At 34.5% G+C, this 20,523-nt stretch overlaps 1 protein-coding gene across 1 annotated transcript in view; it reads right to left on the bottom strand.

Annotated features, from left to right (window-relative positions):
- Positions 1 to 20,523, bottom strand: part of TRAP1 (TNF receptor associated protein 1) — a 79,091-nt gene that overhangs the window by 24,232 nt on the left and 34,336 nt on the right. Inside the window, exons 5-6 of the mRNA XM_031945615.1 lie at positions 8,163 to 8,234; positions 3,808 to 3,968 (exon numbers count right to left, since the gene is read on the bottom strand). Of these exons, the coding sequence (XP_031801475.1) occupies positions 3,808 to 3,968; positions 8,163 to 8,234 (233 nt within the window). The remainder of the gene's footprint in view (positions 1 to 3,807; positions 3,969 to 8,162; positions 8,235 to 20,523) is intronic.

Below are 20,523 nucleotides of genomic sequence, written 5' to 3'. Positions count from 1 at the left end.
TTAGGTGAGATGAGAATGCAGGATTTCTTAATTCCAAAGAGATCATTCTATCCTCCACTTCGTGCTACCTCTATTATACATATTTATAATATTTTTTTACAGCACCATAACATACTAATATTAGAATACCATAACTTTATCCTTCTATTCTCCAGATGGTTTCTAATTTTTTCCAATTTCAAAAAGAGAAGCTGTGACTTTTTTTAATACATAGATCCTTTCTTTCCTCTTTTAGTGGCTTTGGGATTGATTTCTACCAAAGGAATAACAGAGGTAAAAGTGTTGAAGAAAATTCTGTACTCTGTATTTTATACATAAAACTTCCAAAACAATTTTTATTCATTTATGATTACTTTAAGAAAGAAATATTTAAATGTTAGAATGTCTTTATACCTTAGGATGCCTAACTAAAATCATTTTGATGTCACAAAGTAAATTTCAGTCACCAGTCAAGAGCAAGCAAGGATCTACATTGTAGGTAACAATTCAGTTAACAGGTTCTTCATCAGAGTAAATCTTTTAACTTTCTACTCACTCTTAGAATGAAATTCTTTCTAGTTGGTCAAAAAAGAATCCAAAGTATACTTCTAGGTTTCTGGTTTCTTTTAAGTGTATCATTAACCTAATTCCTTAGGGGGAAAAAATACTCTTTCCAGATCAATCAATCAAGGTCAGTTCTCCCCCACCTGCTAATCTTTATCAGGTGACAGACAGCCCTAATTAGTTTAGGGAGCAATCCTCCTTGGACTCTCCAAGGGGAGCAGGACATCATTTTGGAATTGATAATTAAAAGAAAGACTCTCTTCTCTTTGAGATTAGTCCAAAAGCCTCAGGTTAATCTTTAAATTCTTTCTTAAAATTCCAAATGAAGGAAGAGACATTTGCTTTTACAAAAAGTATGATCAGTTCTGTGCACTTTTATTACATGTTGCTATTCTGTTCTCTAAATAGCTGGACCATTCTCTCCAACAATGTATCAGAGTATTCCACCAACATTGGATTTTAACATTTTTAAAGATATTTTTGACAGGGTCTAAGCTGTTATTTGATAAAATTGATAGGGAAACACTGGAGTTTATTGAGTAGGGATTGACATGATTAGATCTGTGCTTTAGAACTTCACTTTGGCAGCTGGAAGATGGATAGATCTGGGGAGAGACTTGAGGCTAAGGACCCACAAGCAGGTTATGGACATGTGGTAATTAGCCCTGAACAAGAGAGGTGGAATATCGAGGAAAGAAACGGGCTTATTAGAGAGATGTTACAAAGATGAAATCAACAGGCCTTGCCAACAGATTTAAGGGGGATAGCAGGGAGGCTAAAGATATTGAAGAGTGAGGATAAGTAATATCTAGATTTCAAGCCCGGGGTACTAAGAGGATATTGTAGCAAAAAGTTTGAGAGTGAGGGGAAAGTTTGAGAGGAAAGATAATTAAGTTCAGTTTTGGACATGATAGGTTTAAGGTGTCAATTGGACCTTCAGTTCTGAGGTCTAAAAGGCTGATTGATGAAAGAGACTGGAGATTAACAGATATGTAGATTAGAGGGAGAATCATCAGTATAGAGATGGTAATTAAATCTATGGGAGCTTATGAGATCACTAAATGAAATTGTATAAAAAGAGAAGACTTAAATTAACCCTTAGATGTGCTGTGGATGACTGTCCAACAAAGGAAACTAAGAAGGAGCAGTCTGATGAGTAAGGAAAGAGTGGTGTCCTGAAAATCTAGAGAGAAGAGTTTCAAGAAGAGAAAAGGCACTGGATTTGTCAATTAAGAAAGCACTAATAACTTTAGAGACAGCAGGTTCGTAGAATGATGAGGCTGGAACTTGGATTGTAGGGAGTTAAGAAAGTTAAGACACCTATTGTGATAAGTTTAGCTACAAAGAGCAGAAGGGATATAGGATGAGAGTGGGAATGGTAGGAGTTAGCAAGGAGGGAGGAGATAGCAAAAGGCATCTGCTGAAAGATAAAAGTTGAGAAGGAAAGAAGGAAGGTCTCAGCAAATGACTTCAACTTTTTCTGTAAAATATGAGACAAGGTATTGGTATTCAGCTGAGAGAGTTGGAGGAAAAGGAATCATGGGATGGAAAAGGAGAGATGAAAAAATGTACCAAAGTCAGTAGGAAAGTGAGTTAGAAGGTATAGAAGATTTGTCTTTTAGGTTGCATAGCATAAATTCATACTGGATTCAGAGAGTTTAGATTTTCTGGTGTATAAGAAACAAAGGCAATGGATTGTGAGTCATTCAAGGTCCAAGTTTGACAGGAAAGTTCAGCAATATGATCTCGGGGCTAGGGACTCAAGAGAAGAAGGAAATTAAGTTAAGATTTTTGAATCCTTAAAGTGGATGGCAGAATATTTGTGGGTGATAGCAAGATCAAAAATATGACTATCTTTGTAGGTGAGGTCAATTAGGAGGAGGGCATGGGAGTAAGTATAAGGAATCCTAGTGAGGAACTCCCATGAGCCTCGGCCATTCCTTTGTGTAAATTTGTTTATTGAGAATATTGAAAAGTGCTTGAGCTGACAGAATCTCAAGTAGCACACAGGTGCTTCTGGTACCCTTCTGGTGCTTTAATGAGTATTCTTTATTGCAGGCCTGTGTTTACCCTGGAAACCTAGCCAGTTCCTGGAGTACACAGGTGGGCCTCTTGTGATGGAGCATCCTGTACCTAAGGGAACTGCTCTGTCCCAAGGGTCATATATCAAGTGAGAATACTTAACTAGTGTCTTCTTTGTTCTTACCCTACAACAACCCCTTAGTGGAGAGGGACTTTGAGGATTCAGCTAGGAAGTATTGTACAGCTTGCCTACTAATGGCTCCTACTCAAGACTCCGAATAGCTGTGATCATGGGTCCTCCCAGCCAAGGAATTCAGATGTTGATACTTCTTTGGAGTGGTAGTGATGTATGTTGTATGTTTGTTATGGTGTCTTTATTGTCATGGCGGCCATCATGTTAATTGTATATTATTTTTATGCTATCAGTTTCCTCTTCCCTTATGTCTTATTTAAATTAAGGTTCTGAGCAGAAATAAACTAGTACCACCTTCTTTTAAGACTATGCCTGTTGAATGTGAATTCCGAACCTAGATTAATATTACAATAGGTTAAGGACCTGAGTGGTGAAGGTATTTGAAGAAGAGTCAATATGAAAGATGGTTTCTCAGTCTAAGGAGAGGAAAGAAAAATTGTCAACCAACTACTGAACTCAAAAGAAAGGAAGGGTAGTAACCTGGTGGTCTGTAGAACAGCAGGGTCAAACTCAAATAGAATTGATCCCTACAGGTTGCACAATGACTTAGAATACCACGAATTAACATTCCACATTGTAGAATGAAACCCTCCAGTTTGCACAGATTGCATAGGCCAAAGAGGACATCATTATCTAATGTCCAACCCTTTGGTGAGGAAGTAAGTTGAATAAAAGATTCAATTTAGTATCTCAGATTTTCAACTCGATCGTTTAAGAAAGATTTGGAAAACAATTACTATCTGAAAGGAAGTGATAGAAATATCTTAACTCTGTATAAAAGCCTTCAGAATTCTCAACATCTCACATGGCTGATAAACTCACCATTTACCATAGCAAGTATCATTGATTTTTCAGAAGTTGATAGATATCACTAAAAAAACCAGATTCTTTCCATCCCACGGCTTTTAAGTATTTTCTCTTAATTCTTTCAAAATTAATGATTTTCCAACCTGGATTTCAGTTGCAAACAGGAGATGCCTGTCCAGTTGTGGGAAAAAATCCTGAACCCTCCCTTTGTGATATTCCCAAACCTTTCTTCAGATACTCACCCATCTGAGAGCCACTGATAAGCTGGACTCCCAGGCTCTGTTGACTGTGAATAAACTTCCACTTTGTCAGCTACCATGAAAGCAGAATAAAAGCCCACTCCAAATTGCCCAATGATCTTGCTGCTTGCCTCACTCTGATTCTGCAGGGCATCCAGAAATGCCTGTGTTGAAAAGGAGGAAAAGAGAATAGTCAAAGTTTGCCATGCTAATTCTTCTATAAGGAAGTAACTATTTGTTCTTTGTACAACCTTCCTAAGAGATCTTCAAGCTCAAACCAAATGATGAGTCCCTAATGGGGACATGCATGAATCAAGAATGTCTCTCTCCATACTGCTTTTCATTTGGGTTAAGATAGTCTTCATAAATAATCCTTGATGATCTCCACTAAATGTCTCTCTGGACAGGGAGCAAAGCCTCACTGGGATCTTCAGTATGCGGGCTATAATTGTTTTCTTGTTGATATCGTCTGACCTATGTCTCTGTCTTAAAGAATAAAGGGAAAGGATTGGGAAAAACATATCTCTACTATCCAGGAGAAGGTAGAACCAGGGAGGACACATGATTCCTTGAAAGAAATAAAGTCTTTTATTTATTTAAAGTTGAAAAGGATGACAATAGGAAAACAATGAGAGGCAAGAGTGAAATCTGAACTTGTATCAAGAAGCTCAAAGATAGAATAATCTAACAATTAAGTATTAATCAAGCTAGCTATGTATATGCAAAGCCCATTGATGGGCCTGGGGAAACAAAGGCAAAATTGGAACAGTTTTGGCTCTGCAGCAGCAGTAACATCTGAAGAGATGTGTACACAAACAGATATGTACAAAATAAATACAAGATAAATGAAGTGATGGGAGAGGACACAAGAAATCTAGAGTGAAGGGAAAGACAAAGGAGGAAGTAAAAAGGCCTATGGGCTAAATTATTTCGAGTTATGTAATATATATTGGGCTCTTGGATATGGGAGGAACCAAAGTGTCTCTGGAGGAGATTTACAGGAGACATCAAATGAAAAAAGCATCCAATAATGGTCAGAGAGAGAAAGAGGGGAGATTGCTGAAGACTCCCTGCTGAAAAGTATAAAGGCTGCTATCAGTTAACCTAACATAAAAACTGGAAGTCTACAGCCTACCTGGGACTTGTGTCTAGTTTGAGAGCCTCCAGAAAACTTTCACACTTGATGACTATTAGTTACATCTGGAGATTAATGTGGGGATAAATGATATTAAGCAGAAGAAATCTAAAAAGCAGTTCTTTAAAAAAAATTTTTTTTAACCATTTTTTATTTAAAGTTTCTTTTTCCATAGGCTATCCCTCCAAGATAAAAAACAAACAAACAATTGGATACAGGTTATACATGTGCAATTATGCAAAACATTTACATATTAATCATTTTGTAGAAAAAGACAAAAAAAATGAAAAGTGAAAAAAATAGCATGCTTTAGTCTGTATTCAATTAATATCAATTCTTTCTCTGAAGGCGGATAGCATGTTTCATTAGTCCTTGTTATTTTTTAATAGCATAATAATATTTCATTTCAAATATATATTATAGTTTAGCCATTCCCCAATTAATGGGCATTCCTTTGACTTCCAATCTAGAAAGTACTTCTAAGGATCACAATAACCTGGATAAAACAGAGAGATCCCAAGAGACAAAAGCATACAAAACAGATATACAAATCTAATTTTACTGATAATAAATCACAATTTGGGGATCCCCACATTCAATTACACAGCCCCATATGGGACCAAGACTCTAAGTTTAAGAAGCTTTGTAAAATACAACAACTGAGGAAAAACAAAAGATTGGACCAGTAATTCATCAGAGATCACATCCAACAAAAAACCAGTAATAAGAATCTATAGAATTTGTGTGTATGTGTGTAATACATAAATGAAATAGAAATTTTAATGCAAAGAGATTTCATTAAATAAAATCAACATTACAAAAACAGGATAGGAAGAGACATGACAACAAATTTTTTGTTAAACTATGTGAAGGTTTTTGTGGATTAAACTCTTATATGATATAATAATGAAAAGCTAATGCTATCCTAAGCTCCACTAAGGAAGGCATAGTGTTTAGAATGAAAAGAGGTAATATCAGGGCAGCTAAGTGGGGCAGTGGATAGAACACCAGTTCTGGAATCAAGAAGACCTGAGTTCAAATTTGGCTTCAGATACAACACTTCCTCGTTGTGTGACCCTGGGCAAGTCACTTAACCCTAATTGTCTCAAAAGAAAAAAAAAGAGGTAATATTTTTGCTAAATTCAGTTTGTGGCATCATAACATAACGATAACCTAGAGTAAGCCCAAAAAAGTATACTGAAGACAGCACAAGGACTAGAGAACATAACATGTGATTTGGTTGAAGACTGGGAATACTTAGCCTAGAGAAGATTTATAGAGTTGATAGCTGTCCTCAAGATTGTGGAGAAATTAATTAAAATTGTTCTATTTGGTCCCAGAGAACAGAACTATTAGAAATAGGCAAAAGTTGCAAAGACATATATTCTGCTTATTATAAGGAAAAACTGTAATAGTTAAGTTACATAGAAGTGAAATGGGCTCCTTGAGAGGAAGAGCACTCCTCTTCACTGTGATCTTTAAGCACATACAGTTGATTTGTATGGCTTCTGAGGTCCTATCTCTCAAGAGTCTCTGTAATTCTGGGAAGTAACTAAATGCCCTCAAAAATATGTAACCTTCCTCCAACATGTGCTATTTCTCCCTTTTTATTACCTTTATTTGCTCCTTTCGGTCCTTTCTTCTAATAGCCCATTGTCTTTCCTGTGTCTGACTACCTTTTCCATTTGCATCCTACTGTCCTCAGTTTACATGACTTTACCATCCTCTGAGGAACCCAGGCACTTAGATCCATTGTTCTGTCTTCACCCCATATCCGACTAGTTGTCAAACTACCTATGTATATAATACTTCATTTTCTCCATTCCAAATCTTATTCCAAACCATTGTCTTATTTAGGTTATCTTATCCTAAACTGGATACTAGCTTATTAACTTGTTTTTCTGTGCCTATTAGCCCATCTTTTTTCCCATCTGTCCTTCACTCTGTTGTCTATACACCGACCCTGATTCAGATAATATTGCTACCCTCCTTAAAAGCCTTCAGCAGGTTCTTGTTGCCAATTGAATAAAGTATACACATGACATCCTTCCATTCAAGGCCCTCCATAACTAAGCACCAATCTATCTTTGTAGTCTTACCTCACAATACTTGATATATCTATGTTCCAATCAAATTTTATTATTCTCGGTTCCCGGTTCTTATCCTGATTTCTCATACTTCACTTCGACAGGCTGCCATTCCTGAAATAAACTGTTTACCTCCTTTTTAAAGTCCTATCTATGACTATCTTGTCTACTGAAATCTCTCTTACTTAATGGCTCAACTATGGCATTAATTCTGCCATAAAGTCTGAAAATAATACTAAACTCTGTTCAAATGTCTAAGAGAGTTCTATTTGGACCAGTCATTTATTTAAATGTTGTATATCAGTTCCTTTTCATTCCAATCCTCCAAATAGACAGTAAAAACTATAAGGATGGAAATATTTTATTTCATCACTGTTATCCTGTTGTCCAAAAGAGTGTCCATATAACAAACATTTAACATATTTGCTGCGTTGAATCCCTAAAATTCTAATTCCATCCCCAAAAAGAATGATAAAAAGTTGTTCCCCTTCCAAACAACAAAATTATTAAAAAACAAAACAAAACAAAACCATGAGTTTTTATTAACACTCTCCCCACTATCTTTTGTTTAAAAAAAAAAACAAAAAAACCCTTTTTTAAAAAATTGTGTATTCCTTAGAGATAAGAATATCTCTCTCCTAATATAATCAAACAATGATTACAACAATTCAAAAAAAAAAAAAAAGGAAAAGGAAATAATAGTAAACCTTAGTAATATAGCAAAATCAAATTTATATGCATCTCTTAAAATACATTTCTACAGTCAGTTACAAAGTCAAAACTGGTCCTAAAGATCACAATAATTGGTTTGCTCCTATGAAAAAGTTTTAATGGTGATAAAAAAAGATCTACAATCATTAAGGAAATACCCAGGAACCAAAGATTCTGGCCAAAATGTGATAGAAACATGGAGTCTTCAAAACCAATAGTATAAGGAAAACAATTCATATGAAATTTTATAATGAATGTATTGCTTAAATAACTTGTCAAGCAGAGCCCAAAGGAGATTAGGGTTTGCTTCAAAAGAGACTTATTTTAAAGATAACTGCTCTAAAAAGAAAGGCTCTTGGGTGCTGAAGCTTGAGTCAAAAATCTTTACAAAAAATTCAAGAACAAGCAACGAAGAATTTATTTACCTTTGAGCCCGATCTAGCAATAGTTCCCAAGTTGGACACCAGCTCCTCTTGTGTCATGCCGATGCCAGTGTCCTGAGGAAGAAAGTTAAGTAATATTAATACCATTAAAAGATAATTTGCTAGGTCTTCCCACACTATTTGAACTTTTTAATTTTATGAATATCCGTCCCACAGCAAATAGGCACAGAAATTCAGAACATCCACAACAATTAAATAAACAAAATAAAACAAAACAAGCACCAAAATGCTATGATAATATGGGGAAGTGATTATTTTGTGGTTTAGTACATAGTACTAATCAAGAAACCAGAAAGTCTGAATTCTTCTCCCAGCTTTTTGCTCTTAAGAAAATCCCAGAATTTCAAAATTGAAAAAGACCTCAGAAGCAACTAATCCAACCTAAATTTGACTAAGGATTCAACAATTGGTCATATAACCTTCAACTAAAGACCAATAGTAAGAAAAAAAAATCCATCATTTCTGAGGCAGTTTATTTCACTGTTAGATTGCACTAATTGTTAAAAAAAATTTTCTTTAGATTGAACTACAGTCTTTTTTTTTAAAACAACTTCTACCTCTTGTGCCTAGTTTTGCCTTTTGCTTCTTTTCCTTTGTAGATCTTAGTCTCTTAATCTGTAGAATAAGAAGGTTAAACTAAATTACTTCCAAGATCACTTCCAGATCTAACATACTATGATTTTAGGATTTAATTCTATCTATTCATTCATCATTAGGAGAAACAACTCAACCTTCTTCCTATGGAATAAGAAAGAGAAAGGAGAAGAAGTAGATAGCTGTCCATTGACTGATTTTAAATTTCACTGAACTAAGGGAGGCTGAATAGAATATCTCCAAATAGTCTTTTTTTAAAAGCCCTAAAGTCAGGAAGACCTGAGTTTAAATCTGGCCTCAGACACTTAATACTTCCTGGGCAAGTCACTTAGCCCCAATTGCCTCTGCAAAATTAAAAAAAAAAAAAAAAAAAAAAAAGATCTACAGTTTACTTTAGCAATATTACTTCTAAACATAGGGATTTAGCACAGTTCCTTTTTTAGTCAAACATCTTTGTGTATGTATATATAATCTTATAATACAAGAAAGAAATGGCCATTTCTTATTAGTCATTTGAGTTTTACATTTTCAATCATGGAAATGTGAATTCTTTTATTGATTTTATTGATTGATTAATTGACCAATTACTCAAAAATATACTACAGTTAGCTCTTCTTATTGAAGTTTACTATTATTTGTTTCACACCACCCTTTAGAGTCAGGTGACAGATTGATGGGTTTATTCCCAAAGGTCTGAATATGGCCTTTCAGGTTAGTCCCACTCTTAATACAAATATAAATGTAAATTCAAATTTTCTAAGGAACAACCAGGTCTTAAAAACTACAGAAGCTATCAACACACCTAGAAAGGGACAAACATTTTCGCTATACCCCTAATCTGGCAATGTATTCCTTGGTAATTATGTCAGGATGTCTGGTGCAATTTTAAGGTGGGAGTGGAGTGGGAAAGAAAATGTTATTGAGTTTTCATAGGTTGAAATATGATGCATTTATACCTTGCAAATGGTAACTTAATATTTGTAAATGGTTTAAAGGACAGACTTGCTTATGATATGTTGATAAATTATTAAAATATTACAATTTTCTGTAGATTACTGTTTACCCTATTATTACCATCTAAATTTTGCTCTTTGGAATTAATGCATTTTTGAGGATGCTTTAGTTGTTATATAAATAGGAGATATGCTTAGTAGAAATATTTATCTAACTACATCATCAAATCTCAATAGAATCCTGAGATTGAGGACAAGACAACAAATAACATACAGATTGTGTTATGAAAGTCTAGGTGTTCTTCATTATATACAAACAATATGAAGGTATATTATCTAACCCACAGAATGATACTCTATGGTGAGATATTTTAAAATTATTTTCCAGATTTATGTATACTTCATCACTTTATAAATGCAAATTTTTTGATAATGCCCAAATTTGTTTTACACTGAAAAAAGTGGTTTCTTAAAAAGAACACTAGATATGGAGCCAGAAAGATTTGGATAAGAGTTGTGACAGCAAACAAATCCTCAGAAACTTTTCTGAGTTTCAATTTCCTTATTTATAAGATAAGGAAAATTAAACACACAACCTATCTAATAGGATATTGTTCAATTAAAAGTTTACATTATGTAAGCAATATATATAAATGGCTATTACTATTATTACACAAAAATTTGAATTTATAAAACAAATAATCTTAAGTTCCTCAAGCATCCTTCATTTTACAAAAGATTTCTTTACAAGTTCTTTTGAATAGAAAGTTTCCCTAGTACATTTGCTGTATAAGTAAGCTACACTCATGGAATCCATCTGAAATGTTAATTTTCAATTGAGAACCTGCATTGGAAATCCCACAAAGGCATTTATTTAGGGTAAAGAAACAGTAAAATTTAGTGTAAACGATGAAGAACTGAGTTCAAGTCTCAGAGTTTAACTTGCTATGTCACTATGAATACGCCACTTACTTTTTCTGCACTTTAGACACTTTATATGTAAAATGAACTAGGTGATTTCTAATTTCCTTCTTGTTCTAGTATACTCTGATTCTGTGATTTCTTTTTTTAAGTTAAAACACAACTATAAGTGCTAACTATTATGTCATATTTATGTTAAAAATGGCAACAGGTTTCAGAACAAACATTTATTTGGATGGATGATCACAACCAGAAATCATTATTATCAAATAAATGTCTCCTTCCTGATGTTAGTGCCTAATGTCATTGTCCTTTGAATTCTGAATCCACTAGGAAAAAGGCATATGCAAATGCATTTATGTAAGGCAAATACTAAAATCACACATATTTTGGTATTTAAGGCTCCATTACTATATGGAAAAAGGAGAGGTACAACCCAGTTAGAAGTAACATTGTTAACAAAGCAATTGGAATATTTTTCTGAGACTAAATCTCTATTATTTTGTCCTAAATCACAAAGCAAATTAATGTTAATATAGTATACATGAAAAAGGAAGCCTGAGAATGAAAACATAAACCTCTCTGACCAAATAGATTTGCAGATGTCTAATATGAGAGCCTCGCTTTTTAACTTAAGTATTTGAAACAATAGCTCCCATACTACAGAATGAAGAACAAATTATAAGCATTTATAACATTTTTTGGCCAATATTTAATTATTTATCAACAAGGAAATAAAAATCCTTTGAAAGCAGTACAAACTTAAAAACCTTTCTTTGCTATTGTGCTCTTTTTTAAAGATATCCAATCGTACATGGCTGTATCAGCTTGGAAAAACTATTGCACTTCCCACCTGAAGCTACCAGATGGCACTGTTCCTTACTACCAATCATTTTTCTCAAGAAAAACCCCTTGAACAGCAACCCCGAAAAGAACGATCCTCAACAAAGAGTCAGGAATTTTCTTCCATACAAGTGGACCCTCTGCAGATAAGGAAGAAGTACACCTGGCCAAGATGCATAAAGCAAAATTAAGAGGGCAAAAAAATATTAATGAACTAAATAATAGCTTCCTAATGAGAATTTAACTTTTCAGGCCCTTAAACTGTATTTCTTTAAGAAAACATCAGATTTTGGTTTCTCCAAACAGTTTCTTCAATACTTTTACTATAGAATCTTCTGATGCACTTGGTTAAGTAACATTTTTGGAAATTTATGTATAATTACAAATAATAGATGATTTAACATTCATTACTAGTTTATATTTGTAAAGTATTTACAAGTTCACAGAGGGAAAATGATTTATCAAGATCTAACAGTTACAGAGTCAGAACAGCATGGCTCCAGAATCCTGTACCACCAGGACACAGTCCAAGCACAGTGACTAAAACATGTTGGTTCAATAAGTACTAAAATTCTGAAAAGAAAGAAAAATTTAAAAATTAAAGAAGGAAAAAAAAATTAAAAACTATCGTTAGGAGAAGAATGACTCAAGGGAAAAACATAATTCAGTAATTCCTTCTCTAGAGGAAACTTAAAAATAGAAGAGTATCAAAGATAAAGATACCAAAGCAGAAGGTGGAACTAAGAATGTACCAAAGCAGAAGGTAAACTCAAAATGACAGGTCTTGTTCTCATGACACCTTTAGAAGTAATTGAGAAATATAGAGAAAGTAGTAGCAGCAGCTTGGATATCCTTAAGAAATGTATTAACCTATTTGGGTTTTTTTTTTAATTGAAGTAAAAAACAAATAATTATTTTTGTGATTTAATGGCAAGAATGAGTCTTTACCTCATAGATTCTATAAATCTGAATAAATAACATCAAAAAATATAGGAAAAAATCTCCAAATTGCAGCTGAATTCCATTCAATCAGTCCAAAAAAATTATAAAAGTGTTCTGTACATGAAGGTTGAGTCAGAACAGAACAAAATTTCTTCTAAAATCTATATCCAACTTGTACCAAAATAAGATGAAAATGACCTAGGTTCAAGCCCTCACTCTCCACTTACTAGTTATATACTCTTGGCAAAGGTTTTTCCCTTCTTGGGTCCTCATCTATAAAATAAGATAGGTACACTCTAAAATAATTTCAGTTCTCAAATTCTATGAATTCCCTCTCCTTCACCCCTATATCCAATCAGTTGCCAAGCCTATTTCTAATATCTCTTCACAATACTTCTTTAAGTATTTGAAGATTGAAGAGAAACACATAGATAGGGAACCAGTAGAACTCAGGTAAGGGTAAACAAGAGCATGAAATGGAGGTTTCAAGAGGTCAGCAAAACAAGGGGGAAAGGGGAAAGTGGACCTAGGTAGCACTGGGAGAAGAAGGGAGAAGTCAGGGAGAAGAAATGAGTAAAGGCCATTGGATTTGGCAACTAAAAAATCATTAGTAACCTTGGAGTAAACAGGTGAGTGATGAGATTGTGGAAATGAAATTGAAAGGGACTAAGAATGTTAGTAGAGGTGAGAAAGTGGAAGCAAGAAGTATAAATAGCTTTTCTCAGACGTTTAGCTGAGCTTAAGAAGACAAATACAGAATAAGAGGGGCCAGAAAAACTAAGTGAAGGTTTTTTAAGGATGGGATAGATCTGGGCATGTCTGTAACCAATACAAAAAGAAACAGGGGATAAAGGAGATGGGATGATCAAAAAGACAAGCTTTGGGGATGATCTCTTTGTGTTTGCATCAGAAGAGAGTGGGAGGACAACCTGAAACATTGAGCAGATGAGAAGAATGAACTTGCGACTGATTGGAAGTATGAACTGAAGTTTTCTGAGATGAAGGGGAAAAAAGTTGAGGGTGAGGCCTGAGGAATAGAAGGTTATGATAGAGATGATCAGAAAAGAACAAAATTATTGATATGCAAACATGGAAAGAGTGAGATAAAACTCAACTGTGTAATTTCTTTGGCATTTAACAATCTATAGATAATAGAGAAGGTGAACAGAAATGATCTAGGGTTACAGTTTAGAAAGCATAAATGACAAATCAAATAGGAGGTCAAGAGATTTGAGGATAAAGGATAAAGTAGAATTAAACTGGTTGATCATGGGGTCAAGATTAGGTAGGGAGGAAAATAGCCCAGAGTAAGAATGATGACCTCGGAAAGCATAGATAGGGGGAAAGACTAGAGGCTGCAGGGAAAATTATGTTGGAAAAATTGTGACATTCCATCATATCCCTAAGAAAGCTTTGCTCCTCAGTTGTTTCAGTCATATCCAATACTTCATGACCCCGTTTGGATGATTCTTGGCAAAGATACTGATTCATCAATTCCTTCTCTGGCTCATTTGACAGATAAGAAAACTGAGTTACACAGAATTAAATGACTTGCCCAGGATCACAGCCATTAAGTGTCTGAGGCCAGATTTTAATGTTGGGAGATGAGTCGTCCTGACTCCGAGCCCAGTGCCCTGTACACCATGGCATCCCCTAACACCCCTCCCTAGGGAGACAAAGGTCAAAATGAGGGAAAGGAGATATCAAAGAAGGTCATCGGCTCCACAGGCATCACCAGAGCAAAGATCCAAGATAAATCCCAAAGAAAGACTGGCTCCCTCTCCCACATCGCCTCTTTTTTACCCATCTATTCACAGATACTGTGAGAGTAATGTTTTGTTATCCAAATGTTTTTAGTAAACTGAATTCTGATTTAAACAACAGGAAAGAGGTAAACTTTAGAGATAGTCATAAATGATAAGTCAGGTAGAGACTACCTACCTAATGTTATTAGTTTTCCTAACTGGGGGTTTCAGAGAGATTGTGATTGAACTTGTAACTTTTTGTCTAAAATAAGCTCCCTAAGAGGAAAGAATATGGATTTTAGAGACTATTGTATATCTATAAGCTTAAAACAAATTAATATTCTTCAATTCATAACTAAACATGCAGGTACAATATTCTTTTCCTCTTATTTTCATTATTTCTCTTGAGATAATATAATCAAATGAAAAAAAGATTATATATTATGACCAGGTTGGATTAATACTAGAAATTTGGGGATGGTTTAATATTAGGAAAACTTATCAACACAAAAAGAAAAAATGGGATCTACAATACCAGTTCTCAAACTGAATTACAAAGAATTAATCATAAAAAACAAATTGGTACTGATTAGGTAAATAACAAAGAAAAGCCTGATATATGATTTAACAAAAACTTAAGGTACTGAGGTAAGAACTCACTATTAAAAAAAAAAAAAAAAAAAAAAAAAAAAACCAACTGCTAAAAAAATGGCAAGTTTGGCAGAAATTAAGTAGATGTATGATTTAGAGAGGGTGATATCAACTAAATGAGAGGTACAAGGATGAAATTACCTTTCAGATATGGTTATGGAGATAATTCAAGATCAAGATCAAGAGATAGAGAGGACAACAAAAAAATGAAATGGACTATTTTGATTACAAAAAATTAAAAAGGTTTTGAACAAACAAAAATAATGTAGTTGAAATTATAAGGGAAATGGATTAACCAGGGTAAAAAAATCTTAGCAGTGAATCTGTCTAAAAAGGATCAAATTATCAAAATATGTATGGAAATAATTAAAATTTATAAAAATAAGGGCTATTCCCCAACTGACAGTCAAAAGATATGAACAGAAGTTTTCAAAGAAAGAAATTCAACCCATCAGTAGCCATATAAAAATACCCCTAATCACTAAAAATAAGAGAAATGAAAATTAAAACAACTATGAAGTTCTACCTCAAAGTTAAGAAAAGCATATAATTGGCAAAGATGACAAAAAAACAGAAAATGGTAAGCACAGGCAGGGTTGTAGGAAAATAGCCACACTGATGCACTGCTGGCAGAGCTATGATTTGGTCCAGCTACTCTAGAAAGCAAGCCCCCCTAAGTCATTGAACTGTGAATATACTTCAACTTGGAAATACCAGTATTACATCTTTATCCAACGCGATCAAAGAAAAACACAAAAAAACTTACATGTACAAAAATATCTTCTTGTGGCAAACAAATGAAAACTAAAAGTACCTATCAATTAGAGAATAGCTATTTATTAGAGAATATCACTAATGGGATTATTTCAGAGAAATCTGAGTATGATACAGAATGAAGAAAGACTTAAGAGAACAATTTATACAGTAAACACATTTTAAGACAAACATCTCTGAAACACTTAAGAATTATTTTTTCTTTCACAGCACAACTAATATGGAAATGTATATAAAATAATTGTACATATATAATAGCCTATATCAGATTGCTTTGTAGTCTTGGGGAGGAGAGGTAAGAGAGAGGGCAGAAAAAAAATTGGAACTCAAAACCTTACAAAAATGAATGTTGAAAACTGTCTTAGCATGTAATGATTTGTTTCACTTGACTGTATATCCACTGTAAGATTTTTCTTTTTCTTTTCTTGGGAGTCGGGAGACAAAAGGAGCGGGAGAAAGAAAATAAGATTTTTGTTCATGGAAACAAATTAATATAATTTTTAAAAAGAAAGACATAGGAACTCTGATCAATGCAGTGACCAATACTGACTCCAGAGAGCTTATGGTAAAATAAGTCACGGACAATATGTTGGTTTGTTTTGCTTAATTTTACTTGTTTGCTATAAGAAACTATTTTAATTGGAGTGAAGAGAAAAGGAAGTAACAGAAAGAAGTTAAGACAAAATTATCAATATGTCTAGTTAAAGCAGAAACATGAAAAGTCCCAGTCAGCCTAGGTGTCCCAAAGAACACTACAACAAAAACATAAAATAGGACACTAGAGGAAAAAGTGATAAAAAAAAGTCAAAAGCCTTCTAGAGCTCTAAGCAGTGTTGCAATGGCACCAGAGTGTAAAGTCAGTCCAATTATGAGCCTTGGAAAATAGGCAATGCTTCTAGTCTAGTGCCCTCAGACTTTATCCTGGGAAGCAAATCTGGTGGAGAAGCAGCCTAGCAATTTTCCTGCAGGAGTTGCAGCCACAGCTACTAAAGATCCAGAAAAGAAAGTTCTTGCCACTAAAGTCCTTGGCACTATCAAATGATTTATTAATGTAAGAAGTTCATTATGATTTTAATAGTGTAGCTAACAGTAAAAAAAAAAAAAAAAAAAAAGCTTTGTCACTATACCCTAAGGACTGTAGAACTTTTCCACCTGACTTACAACTGAAAACTTCAGACTGCAAATCTATCTATGTTATCTCCTCACATTAGATATTCTTCTTGAAAGCAGGAATTTCTCTCACTTTTTTATCTGTATTCCCAGTGCTTTTCATAGAATAAGCACTTAAAATATGCTTCATTCACTCATTCATTCATTGAATCACTTTTAAAGAGAATCTGTAACCTATCCAATTCCAACATGACCTATCAGAACTAAGATAAAGAGTAAAAGGCTGGTAGGTCATTGCTACAGGGAGACAAAGGCTTCTTAAAAACTTTAGACCAATTATAGTCTTCCACATTTGACTGGAGCCTGTCAGGGCCACAGAAGGGGATGGAATTCCCAGTTAAGATTGCCCAAAAACTGAGAGATAGGACAAGGGAAGGGCAGGTTGCTGCCACCTAATCTAGTTAAGACTTCCAGCACAGTAACCATACTAGAGACTAAAAGATCTAGAAGGAAAATACATAGAGAACTGACTCAAATTTATAAGAAATCAATTGATAAATTCTCCAATTGATAAATAGTCAAAGGATATGAACAATTTTCAGATGATGAAATTGAAACTATTTCTACTCATATGAAAGGATGTTCCAAATAATTATTTATCAGAGAAATGCAAATTAAGACAACTGAGATACCACTACACACCTGTCAGATTGGCTAAGGTGACAGAAAAAGATAGTGACAAATGTTGGAGGGGATGTGGAAAAACTGGGACATTGATACATTGTTGGTGGAATTGTGCATGGCTCCAACCATTCTGGAGAGAAGTTTGGAATGATACTCAAAAAGTTATCAAACTGGGCATACCTTTTGATGCAGCAGTGTTTCTACTGGGCTTATATCCCAAAGAGATACTAAAGAAGGGAAAGGGACCTGTATGTGCAAGAATGTTTGTGGCAGCCCTCTTTGTAGTGGCCAGAAACTGGAAACTGAATGGATGCCCATCAACTGGAGAATGGCTGAATAAGTTATGGGATATGAATGTTATGGAATATTATTGTTGTGTAAGAAATGACCAGCAGGATAAATAAAGAGAGGCTTGGAAAGACTTACATGAACTGATGCTGAGTGAAATGAGCAGAACCAGGACAACAATACTTTATGAAGATCAATTCTGATGGAAGTGTCTCTCTTCAACAATGAGAGGATCCAAATCAGTTCCAAATGATCAGTAATGAACAGAACCAGCTACCCCAGCAAAAAAACACTGGGAAGTGGGTGTGGACCACAATGTAGCATTTGCACTCTTTCTGTTATTGTTTGCGTGCATTTTTGTTTTTCTTCCTAGGTTATTTTTACCTTATTTCTAAATCCGATTTTTCTTGTGTAGCAAGACAACTGTATAAATATATATACATATATTGTATTTAACATATACTTTAACATATTTAACATGTATGGGAGTTACCTGCCATCTAGGGGAGGGGAGTAGAGGGAAGGAGGGGAAAAGTTGCAACAGAAGTTTTTGCAAGGGTCAATGTTGAAAAATTACCCATGCATAAGTTTTGTCAATAAAAAGCTATTTAAAAAAAAAAAAAAAAAGATCTGGAAGGGCTTAATATTGGCATAGAATTTCAATCTAGAAACTGTAATGTCTGGGCTAGCTTTTTAGAGATCCTACAGATGGGGCCTTGGTCTCAGCAAGATAGTCACCACAAAAATAGTCAGGAATAGTCTAAAGCCTTTATTGTCTCCTTCACAGTCTGTGTCTGTCACAGTCTTACCCAGTCTTGATCTTAGTGGAGGAGTGCAGGAGGCAGGAGAGCCACCAGGAGGATGGTCAAAGATAGAATGTCTAATTTCCAGTCCTCTCAGCCCTTAAATGCTCTATTACAATTACATCATTACAGCATACTGAATCTGTGTCAACTAGAGAACTATTATATTACCATGCTAAGTACTAAGTATATGTATACTAAAGAACCATCACCTCATCAATTCCACTGAGTTAACACCTTGTTGTAAGTATCCTTGTTTCAAGTATACCTCTCCAAAGTTCTGGTCCTCTACAAGAAACTAAGCCAGAGAGAAAAGTAAACAGAAGATATTATATGATAAAAGAAACCCAAGAAATAGAAATATGTGCAATGGGGATAAGCGAATTAATAAGTTAACTTAAGGTGAACAACTCCATTTTGTTTTTCAAATTATTTTTTAAGTATTTATTATATTAAGTGTTCTTCTGCAAGAAGATTTAAGTGGTAGTTTTAAAATGATGCTAGACACAGCTAGAATCACAAAAATCTATCAGCGGTCCAGATGTCAGTCAGCTACTGGTTCATAACCAGGATAGACACTTTGCTTCCCACATTTAGAAATTTGAATATCTGTTCACTCAAGAACCAGTATTGATTAACAGACTTTGCTATCTCAAACAGAGACATGGATAGCCTCTGGCTGGGCAGAGAAGAAACTTTGTCATGAACACCAAATAGGAGACATTTACCTTTAGGAACCAAGTTGGGGTTTGTTGGTCTCAGAAGGATCAATACTTAAATTGTTGAATAGTCTAAATAAAGTTTGATTGTATTCACTGATGATGGTGTCTTATTAGTGTATAATCTGCTCCAATAAGCTATGTAACAATAAATCAATTTTACTTGGGTACCATGTGTTGGAGACTACTAAAAACTTCCTTTTCAGTTTCTCTACAAATATTACAAAATATTTCTCTGTCTAAAAACCTTTTCTCAGCTTGTCTCCTCAAGTGCGTTGGGATAAATAAAGAGAAGGAAATAAGCATTTATACAGCACCTACTATGTGGCCAGGAACTGTACTAAATCTTTTACAAATACTATCTTATTTGACTCTTACAACAATCCTGAGAGGACACTGAGGAAAATAGAAGTTAAATGACTTGCTATAACAGTGTTACACAGCTAGTAATTATCTAAGGCCAATTTGAATTCTTGTTTTCCAGTCTCCTCCCAAGGTTCCATTTATTGTGCAAGAAGCTGTCTAGCAGAACAAGGGGGGTGGCGGGGGAAATATCTTTCTTAAGGAAATGGAGTAAGAATGGAAATCAGAGTCAAACTTGTCTTTGTAAGATTCTGAGCTTCCCTATTTCTAGAAACAATTTAGGCTGTAGCTCACCTAGAAGCAAAGTCCTCTTCTCAACTCAGAAAGGACTAAGCTAATGATCAAAAGAAAAAGGTTCTTTTGATTACTCAACAGGGGACTCTATAAGGAAGGAGAATAAAGGAATAAAGTAGTGATTATTGTTCTGAAACATTAAACCCCAAACTGTATTTTAACCTATTATTACCTTTTATTCAAGATTCTTATGTTACCTCCTATAATCTTGAGGTAGGACTTGATTAAGGGCTTTGGAGAGAAGAAACTATGTTGGTTTAGTTCTCTCTATGCTAGAAATGCATGAATATTAGATTGATGATAAATAAAATTGTTTGTGACAATCTTTTGCCTATGGAAGAGTGGATGTCCATCAACTGGGAAATGAATGAATACGTTAAGATATAGGAATATAATGGAAGATTATTGTTATAAAAGAAGTGAGGAGCAGGTTGATTTCAGAAAAGTCTGGAAAAACCTATATGAATTGATGCTGAGTAAAATGACCAGAATCAGGAGAACAGTAACAGCAAGATTATGTGATGTACAACTATGATAGACTAAGTTCTTCTGAGCAATACACTGATCCAAGACAATTCCAATAGACTTGGAATAGAAAATGCCATCCACAGGCACAGAGGTGCTATAGAGACTGAATGAGGATTGAAGCCATATTATTT

The sequence above is a fragment of the Sarcophilus harrisii genome, chromosome 1 (assembly GCF_902635505.1).
Source record: "Sarcophilus harrisii chromosome 1, mSarHar1.11, whole genome shotgun sequence".
Taxonomy (NCBI): domain Eukaryota; kingdom Metazoa; phylum Chordata; class Mammalia; order Dasyuromorphia; family Dasyuridae; genus Sarcophilus; species Sarcophilus harrisii.
This window is presented reverse-complemented; position numbering and strand designations above follow the sequence as displayed.